Source organism: the organism of the source record quoted next, unplaced genomic scaffold (assembly GCF_019419815.1).
Source record: "Pyrus x bretschneideri cultivar Hongxiangsu unplaced genomic scaffold, Pyrus_bretschneideri_v1 Contig36, whole genome shotgun sequence".
NCBI classification, from domain to species: Eukaryota; Viridiplantae; Streptophyta; class Magnoliopsida; order Rosales; family Rosaceae; genus Pyrus; species Pyrus x bretschneideri.
This window is the reverse complement of record NW_025999679.1, coordinates 4,103,602-4,113,686: the sequence shown is the minus strand read 5'-3', so window position 1 is coordinate 4,113,686 and position 10,085 is coordinate 4,103,602. Positions and strand designations below refer to the sequence as shown.

General features: G+C 36.1%; 1 protein-coding gene across 4 annotated transcripts; it reads left to right on the top strand.

Moving 5' to 3' along the window:
* The first annotated feature begins 1,410 nt into the window (after positions 1-1,410).
* Positions 1,411-9,740, top strand: LOC103936716 (putative inactive cadmium/zinc-transporting ATPase HMA3). Of its 4 annotated transcripts, none has more exons than XM_048591965.1 (11): positions 1,411-1,560; positions 2,080-2,313; positions 3,211-3,306; positions 3,719-3,886; positions 6,030-6,127; positions 6,413-6,668; positions 6,759-6,896; positions 6,999-7,326; positions 7,562-7,764; positions 7,885-8,084; positions 8,253-9,740. In XM_048591965.1, exons 2-11 carry the CDS (start codon positions 2,103-2,105, stop codon positions 9,684-9,686), a joined length of 3,132 nt encoding a protein of 1,043 aa, XP_048447922.1. In that variant the 5' UTR covers positions 1,411-1,560; positions 2,080-2,102; the 3' UTR covers positions 9,687-9,740. The 4 variants fall into 4 exon arrangements, with proteins under 4 accessions (XP_048447922.1, XP_009344844.2, XP_009344843.2 ...); XM_009346569.3 differs by having other exon boundaries at positions 1,444-1,596; XM_009346568.3 differs by lacking the exon at positions 1,411-1,560 and adding an exon at positions 1,637-1,781.
* Positions 9,741-10,085: the final 345 nt, after the last annotated feature.

Genomic DNA, 10,085 nt, shown 5'->3' with positions numbered 1-10,085 from the left:
TGAAATGGACGCATAAAGGGACAAGGTTCAAAATCCTAGTTCAAGTCAAAGACGCTGAAAATTGATCTAGATAAAGTTTAAGTAGGAAAGGGATCTGAATGTAAAAAAATATTCAGGTGCACGTTGAAGAGTCACAGTCCTAGTAGCATTCTATCACTTGGCAGACTTGGCCATGAAGAAATTAACCCTCATAAATATAAATAGTTTTGCAACGTAAAAAGGACCCTTAGCTCCACACACAATCAACGCTTATGCGAAACCCACTGATCACGCCCTTGAGAAAATACTAACTACTCTACTATACGTCCACACAAATTTAGTTTGGTTAAACATCATTGGTTGATAATTAGCGAAGGTGATAGTTTGGTTAAACAACACTGGAGTCGCATAACTAGATTGGTCCAGAAGTCTTGGCAGTTTGGTTAACCAACAGACTCTCCACTTTCGACTGACTATCTATCCCAAGTCCCAGCCAGCGAAGAGTCTCTGATTCTTTTGTCGAAAAGGTCATTTCATCAACTTTCCTAGTGAAATGGAGTATTCTATGATCGATTATTCACAAGTATCATTTAGAGTTTCTCATATCGACGACCGAACAATTTTTACCACAAAGATACTCATTTCTTTTGTGTACCTTTATCCTTACAGTTTGGTACTGATTCGGCGCACTTATATTTTCATCAATATAGTTGAAGCTACCGAACATGGTACAAGAGATCTTGAACTTAGTAGTGAATGCATAACCTCGTCTTCAGGTTATAGAACCCCAGCTGAAGTCGCTCGATGTAGAAGTCAGCTGAGCAAATCATCACCACACCACCACATCCATCTTACTTGCCAGACTAAGCTTGGTAGCGGGCATAGTCAACCACATAAAAACTAAGTTAACTCATTAATTACTCGACTTGCACGCCAGCATCAGTAGTCAACCACATAAAAAATTAGTTAACTCATTAATTACTCGACTTGCACGCCAGCATCAGTAGTCAACCACATAAAAACTTAGTTAACTCATTAATTACTCGACTTGCACGCCATATAAGCTTTGTAATTTTTAAGGTCAACATGTGTACTTGCTAGATCAATTGCAATGGCAAACTAGTGTTTGCACATCAACCGACATATAATGGGTAGTTAACGTGATAAGAAAATGTAATCTAACATTACACAAAAGGGAAAGATATTTTCCAAATTACCCCCCTTTATCTCTTTACACTTCCCCTCTTATTTCCAGCTAGAGAACTGAAAATTAACGTTAAATCAAAAGACAAATACACGCAGGAAAGTGGAGATGGCAAAAAGAGTGTAAAAATGATTCCCTTGGACAAAAAGGTAAAGGTTGGAAAGGGAAGATAGCAAAGATGGAGGAGGGTTGGAAAAAATAAAAATAAAAATTGGTGAAAATAGAAACTAATGTAAATTAAAGAAAAGTTAAAAATCTCAATCAGTTTGAGCACAGATGCTGTTAAAAACAAGCATTTATGTGGATTTACATGTGGATTCCATTCTTCTTCCCTCCTACTGATTCTCCACTAATTGTGTCTCATCAACAAGAGAAAGGTGAACCAATTATTCCAACGAAAGAAAGTCGTTTTGGTAAAGAATTCTTCATTAATTTCAGATATTCTCTGTACATGTCCCTCTTTAAGTTAGAATCCTTCCTCTTCTTATATATATATATGTATATAGTTCCCACAACTTCTTCAACTTAAACTTTTCTGAGCCTATTAGTCTCTCTGAATTAAGCTTGAAGAATCCCCAGACCTACCCTTACCTACAAGGTGATTTTCTTTAAGCCTCCTTTTCTACTCTTCATTTTTCATCCTATTGATTTTGGTTTTCTTCTTCCACCCTCTTCATTCACCACTTATTCCTTCCACAACTCTCTCTGTCTCTCTCTCTCTCTCTCTCTCCCTCTCTCTCTCTCGCACACACACAAACACATGAACTTCTGGTCCAATAATTTCCAGAACTCTTACTCTTCACAAATCAACCACAATGATTGTTTACAAAACGTAAAAAAGCTAACAGAAAATTAAGAAAATTAATGATTTGTCATAATGTCCTCTGTATTTGCAGAAGTTGGGAGATAATTAAGCAGGATGGCTTCTGCCCAGGTCAAAGAAAAGGTAGCAGCCAAAAAGTTTCAGAAGACCTACTTTGATGTCTTGGGGTTGTGCTGCTCTTCAGAAGTTCCACTCATAGAGAATATCCTCAAGCCTCTTGAAGGTGTGAAAGAGGTTTCAGTGATTGTGCCTTCCAGAACTGTAATTGTTGTCCATGATATCCTCCTCATTTCCCAGCTTCAAATTGGTAAGTACCCAACAATCTTTATTTTCTCTCAAATTATTACACCAGTTACTATTAATATTTTCCATTAATTCTCTAATATCTGTGTTAAAAATTTGTTGTTTGTTTGTTTGTTCGCTTTTTTTTTTTTTTTTTTTTTTTTTTGGCGTTATTCCTTGCACAACAGAAAGCAAATAGTTTTGGGGAAAAGATAAAAAAAAAGTAGCAGTCGGTGGACATTACTTTTTCTGTTGTCAAAGGGCATTATTAATCAGCATATCGTGTACAATCCAACAAGAGTTCGTAAGATGTTTTACTTTGCTTTTGATCACCCACTAATTTATAGAATATAAAAGTATTTCAAATAATTTCGTATCTTTTAGATGCTTTCTGCAATTTTTTATGATGGGATTGTACCAAAACATCTTACGGACTCTTGTTCTTCGTAACTCCTTTCACTGTTTTGTCATTTTGAACTTCTTTGAACGTTACTTTGGTTTCACAGTTTATTATTATAATATACCTAAAACTAGCTTTCTGTTGGGCGGCTAATTCTTTGTCCGTTTTACCTTATTTTTCTTGTGATCATATATAATACTATATAATATTTCACCCCTTTGGTGTGAGTCCTGGGACTCTTTGACTATGAATCCCAAAGGGGTGAAATATTATATAGTATTATATATGATGTGATCATATTTTTCTTGTGCTCGGAAGCAAATATATTTTTCTTGATGAAAATGCCCTTGTGATCTTGATAAACTAAAATGAGTACATAATATGTTTCTTTTATATACCAAAAGTAGAGAGAAGTTATTTTAGTAAGAAGAAATTAAATAATGCTATGTTCTAGTACTATTAGTTGATTTACCTGAATGTGCGTTTAAATTCGCAGTCTTACATTTGTTATCCTATGGACAGTTAAGGCATTAAACCAAGCAAGGTTAGAAGCAAATGTGAGAGTGTATGGGGCAGGGGACAGTTACAAGAAAACGTGGCCAAGTCCATATGCAATTGGTTTTGTTTTGTCCCATCAAATGACATTTAGAAACTTGTTGGAAGTTGAAAGAAATTAATACGACCATGGTCGCACATGAATAGACATCACAAAATTGATAGTGCTCAGAAGCAAATATATTTTTCTTGATGAAAATGCCCTTGTGATCTTGATAAACTAAAATGAGTACATAATATGTTTCTTTTATATACCAAAAGTAGAGAGAAGTTCTTTGAGTAAGAAGAAATTAAATAATGCTATGTTCTAGTACTATTAGTTAATTTACCTGAATGTGCGTTTAAATTCGCAGTCTTACATTTGTTATCCTATGGACAGTTAAGGCATTAAACCAAGCAAGGTTAGAAGCAAATGTGAGAGTGTATGGGGCAGGGGACAGTTACAAGAAAACGTGGCCAAGTCCCTATGCAATTGGTAGTGGCGTGTTACTTGTTCTATCATTTCTGAAGTATACGTATCGGCCATTAGGATGGTTGGCCCTTGGAGCGGTGGCCCTTGGCATTTTTCCCATTGCTATGAAAGGTTTTGCATCGATTCGAAATTTCAGGTTTCATGATATCAACATTCTTGTTATCATTGCCGGTGAGTCAATACTTGGTCTTAATATTCAACTTTTTGTCATTTTATTCTACACAATATGTTAATTTTCTACCACTCTAAGTACTAGTTTGGTACACTTATACTTTTATAAAAAATGGGTATTAAAAAAAGCTGAGCTCAAAAGAATGTTTGATAAACACTTAAAAACAACTTATTTTCACAGTTTTGGATGAAAAAAAGTTGAAAACGTGAAGTAGCAAAAATGAACTTATTCACACAGCACAGCAAAAACAGTTTTTTTTTTCAAAGCATAGCAATACCAAACCAGCTCTAATATTGGTCTTACACTGCCGTATGGTGTTACAATAATTATATGATGACATATACTTACAATTAAAACACATCCTCTTTTGTCAATCATCTATCATGGGAACAATACATGAGGAGTGACAAAAACGCATGCAGTAATTCGTTAATAATAATAAAAAAAATTAAAAAAAGTTATTGGTCAAATTAATAATATTTGTGCTCTACAAAATTTTGGTAAGCTATTTTATAATAATTGGTTAAAAGGAAATGACTAAAAGGTTGGGTATAATTTGGACAAGTAAATTATGGTATTAATAAATCTCGGCCGTCCCTTTTTTATTACAACTTTGATTAGTTTTGAGTAATACTATATTTATCTTATTTACCGAATCATATTTGTACTAGCTTTTTAATAGATGTATGATTCACTAACACATATGGGATCCATTTCTATTAGATGTAGTACAAATATGGTATAAAAATACAGTAAGAATAACATTTTATTTTAGTTCCTTTTGAAATTATAAGATTCTTGTTCGTTATATTGTACATATGCACTTGATTATTTTGGGCACCGAGCTCTTTGGATGTTTTAAAATGACTTTGCCGACCTTCACACCAGAGAGATTTTTCAGTATGTCAAGGATATTGTCTTGTACGCTAAAGGTATTAATATAATTGGTTGAAAATTAAAAAAAAAAAAAAATTAACCAATTATAATATAACATTTGATATATCAAGTCGTATTTCCATATTGAAAAGTTTCTCGTCACACCGAACTAACCAAAACAATTGATCCTTTTGTTTTTTTAATTTTTTTTTATATTTTTTGTTTAGAAAAATTGCAACACATCACGTTTTCTTAGAAAGTTTGTATGGATACATGTCGGTTTAAGAGTTCCAATCCAAACGTCACCGGTACGCAACTAAAGATATTTTTTTTATGCACACGAAAGATCCAAATGATTAGTCTTTGGCTTCTTGCAAGTTCGAATGGATAAGCGTGTTTAAACTAAAAGTTTGGATGGATATTTGGATTTTGTTAAAAATCGCTTCCCGATCTGTTTCCCTCAGATGATATAGTTTTTGGAGAAATGCAAACCTAGCCATTGTTTTAACATTTGAAAAACTTAAGGTCCCTGTTTTGCAGGGTTCCTAAATCTAACTATTCGAGGCTTTCTTAAGTAACGCTCGGGGGTTTCGAGCATTTTTGAAGTAATCCTCTTATAGCTTGTTCGGCATTTTTGTACTTCCACATTTCTTCTTGGATTTAAAATCTTTTCTTTTTAGGGTAGGTTTTCTAATTTTTTAGTTCATCATAAAGTCTAATTTCATTGCCCTAGCTCGTCATTGGCTTTCCATTTTTTGTGAATAAGGGTGCTACAGCTAAGTTACCTAACTATTTCGTGAACCGTATGTTTTGACTTGCTTGGCTAAGCTACCTAACTATTTTAGTACTCTACACCTACTTCTATAGTTTATAGTCTCAACGGATTCCATTAGGGCATCATCTCTCTCATCACGTCTGACGGTTGGTATGTAACTTTAACAAACAAATGGTTCTTCAACTCAAATGCGAGATACATGGAAATGAAGAAGCAATTGAGTAAAAGAATAAAACACTACCAAATTAAAAATTTTAAATCTAATGAATTATGATTTCAGTCGGAGTTTTGGAGAAAAATGCTGTAAAAAATGGGACTGTATTTTCAGATCTTTAAGTAAAATAATACAAAAATATATATAAATCGAAGGAAAAACATTAGCTTATTGCAGTATCAGTAAATCCTTTTTTCTTTTTTTTGGTACTATAGTTTTTATATAGTTTACTGGTTACTGGTATCGATAAACTGATAGATAGTGTAACTTTTGACAGTGGTTGGAACAATTGCTTTGAAGGACTATACCGAAGCTGCCTCCATTGTCTTTCTGTTCATCATTGCAGAGTGGCTTCAGTCTTGTGCAGGATACAGGGTTAGCATAAAACCCTCATCCTTGTTTTTATGAAACATTTCAGAACGAATAAAACAAAATACAAGTAACAATAAGTGGCAGAAAAACGTAGCAGTGGATTTGAAAGTTTGAGTATGCGGAACAGATTTCGGAACAAGAAGTTTTGCTGAAGACAGTTTTGTACATAATTATGTGATAAACCAAGTACTAATACATTAAAGTGTTATTTTAGGGATTAATGAATGACTTGCTAATGTGTATCATAGACAGTCAAAAATCTAGAATGACATGCTTTTATGTACTCAGGCGAAAGCAGTGATGTCGTCGTTGATGAGCATGGCGCCCCGAAAAGCAGTCTTAGCTGAGAATGGAGAAGTTGTAGATGTTGATGAGGTTAAGTTGAACACAATTCTTGCTGTTAAGGCCGGTGAAGTTATACCGATTGATGGAATAGTTGTTGAAGGAAAAAGCGAAGTGGATGAGAAAACACTAACCGGGGAATCCTATCCAGTAGCCAAAGAAAAGGACTCCACTGTTTGGGCGGGCACTATCAATCTTAATGGTAAAATAAACCTCCCTCTCATCATTCTTTCATCTTGAATAAAAGAGTTATCTTTTCATTTCTGACAAATTTTGGTTTGTATTTGTAAAGGTTATATTAGTGTTAAAACTACAGCGTTAGCTGAAGATTGTGCGGTCGCCAAAATGGTCAAACTCGTTGAAGAGGCTCAAAACAGCAAAACCAGAACTCAAAGATTCATTGACAAATGCGCAATGTTCTATACCCCAGGTTAGTCTACTTTCCCCATACATTTCATGTGTTTCCCTATTCTTTTACTACTAAGGAGAATGCAAACGGTTAGATTATATGTTTTGTGCTGCTGTTTTGCAGCGGTCCTAGTCATATCCGTATCTATCGCAGTGATTCCGGCAGCATTACATGTTCACAATTGGAGCAAGTGGTTTCACTTAGCATTGGTTGTTTTAGTGAGTGCATGTCCTTGCGGCCTCATCCTTTCTACACCCGTTGTGACTTTTTGCACACTCACAAAGGCAGCAACATCCGGACTGCTAATCAAAGGAGGTGACTACGTTGAGATCCTTGCTAAAGTTAAGATCATGGCTTTTGACAAAACTGGGACAATAACAAGGGGTGAATTTGTGGTGATGGATTTTCAATCTCTTCGTGATGACATTAGCTTGAACACATTGCTTTACTGGTATAGACTGGAACTCCTCTATTCATCAACATGTTGAATAACACACACCAAAATTATGATGGAAAGAAAATTTTTAATTCATGAAATTCAGAAAGCGACTTCTAATTTAAAGAGTAATTTAAGGCAGTTTTAAAGGCTGCATTTTAAAAATCGGAAAAGGAATGGTTGGATCGTATTCTTCACTGGAAGAATTTCCTTTGTCCACTAAATTTACAGTTTATTTATCCTCTTGAAGGGTTGCAAGCATTGAGAGGAAGTCCAGTCATCCAATGGCAGATGCGCTGGTTGACTATGGAAGATCGCTTTCGATTGAGCCAAAACCTGAAAATGTGGAGGAGTTCCAAAATTTTCCCGGGGAAGGTATCCATGGGAAAATTGATGGACAAGATATCTACATTGGAAACAGAAAAATAGCTTTACGAGCTGCTTGTGAAATAGGTAAATGCCATCAACTCCTTATCTTCCAAACGATAGCTAGTGATTCCAAAGTTATGATCCATTTTCCTTTTGTTTATGGACTTTTGGATCTCTCATCATTGGTTCTGTTTGAAACTCCAGTTCCTACAACTGAAGGTTCTAATGGTGGGAAAACGATTGGATACATATACTCTGGAGGAACCCCAACCGGAGTCTTTACAATATCTGATGCTTGTCGATCTGGGGCCGCAGAGGCTATCAGAGAGCTGAAGAAGTTGGGTATTAAAACAGCTATGCTCACTGGAGATAGTAATGCTGCCTCATTGCATACAAATGAACAGGTGCATTATTTCTAATATATTAGCCTATGCCTGAAGCCGGGTGCTCACTTTATTGATTCAATTTATGATTTGCCTTGGTATACATCGCTGTAGAACTGCATGTATATTTCCTTTGTAGATTCAGGGGAAAAGGGAACTAATAAGAGTAGCAATTTATCTGACTTGCAGCTTAAGCAAGCTCTCGAGGTAGTACATGCAGAACTTCTACCTGAAGATAAGGCAAGAATCGTTAAAGAATTTAAAACGGAAGGAAATACAGCAATGGTTGGAGACGGTATCAATGATGCCCCTGCATTAGCCACAGCGGATATTGGTATCTCAATGGGCATTTCAGGATCAGCCCTTGCTCAAGAAACTGGGAATATAATTTTACTGTCAAATGACATTAGGAAACTACCAAAAGCAGTCCGACTGGCGAGAAGGGCTAATAGAAAAGTGGTTGAGAATGTTGTTTTGTCAATCACTACTAAGGTTGGTATCCTTGCACTGGGATTTGCAGGGCATCCGCTCGTTTGGGCTGCGGTTCTTGCTGATGTTGGGACATGCATGCTTGTTATATTCAATAGCATGCTACTCTTACAAGGAACCCAAAAGCATGGAGGGAGTACTTCTGCACCACATGCCCATAAACATGGAAGCCATGGACATAGCCTCTCTCACAAAAACCAACATTGTTGCTCAGATAGCAAACCTGTGAAAGCCTGTGAACCTCAAAAGTGTTCATCGCAGTGCCAGCCTACTCCCTTGAATTCAAGCTTGCCGTGTATGCTTAAGTGCAGTGATGACTTACGCAAGGCAAGACACTGTGATGAAGCAAGCTGCATGAAAGTCAATAAAGATCTTGAGTCACAGAATAAACACAATCATGGTTTTTTGAGTCATCATAATTTGAGCTCATGTGCAGAAGGTGATAAAATTCACGAGGCAAAACACTGCGATGGTTCTGCTTCTTCTTTGGTTGAAATTCCAAAGTTGACAAGTAAAGGTCATTGCCACTCAACGCACTGCAGCAAAGAGCACAGCACAAAGGAAAGTGATGGAGTCCATGAGGAAAAACACTGCAATCATTCTATCTTTTCTTTGGATGAAAGCAAAAGATTGACAGATAGTGACATTTCCCACTCAAGAAACTGTGGAAAGGAGCGTAGTAGAAAGGAAGGTGATGCAATACACGAGCCAAAACACTGCAACCATTCTGCTTTTTCAATGGAGGAATGCCAAAAATTGACAAGTACTGGTCATTGCCACTCAACTCACTGTGGCAAAGATCATATTCACAATGAAGCGTTAGGAGAGACGTTTGCCACAAGCTGTGATCATCAGCGTCACTGTAATCTGGATGAAAACTCGCCTCCTTATACGACTATTGATATTGTAACGGGTTGTGACCAAGCAGAATCAGCCCCAACGAAATCTTGCATTGGCTCAGGGACAATGGAAAAGGAAGTGTGCTGCTCGGAATCAGTAGCAAGTCAAGCTTGTGTGTTAGAGAAAAGAGAAGTCGGTGGGTGCTGCAAAAGCTACATGAAGGAATGCTGTGGTAGTCATGGGCATATTGGTTCTAGCTTTAAGGGTTGTTCATCAGAAATCACAATTGAATAGATGTAACAGACTGAAAAAAGTTATATATATCCACACCTAATCGAACTTCAATGATCCGAACTGTCTATTTTTCAAGTTGCACCTCATGAATTATCCTTACAAAATATTAGCCAAATCGAAAATATTTGAGATATCTTTTTATTTTATTTTATTTTATTTTATTTTATTAATTTTTTGAAGCTTTTAGACATCTAATTGAGGAATGAAAAACAGGATTAGAACATATGGCAAGTGCAGACATATCATCACAATGCAAACAAGAAGGTAAGGGAAGAAACTGATGTATGTCCCTGAGCAATGATTGAATCCAGAAAATGTCAGCTACACCACTGGTTAATGCTTTTTACTCTGCTTTTGTTGAACTTGAAACAATTAACTGCCATGATATTGGATTGGAAC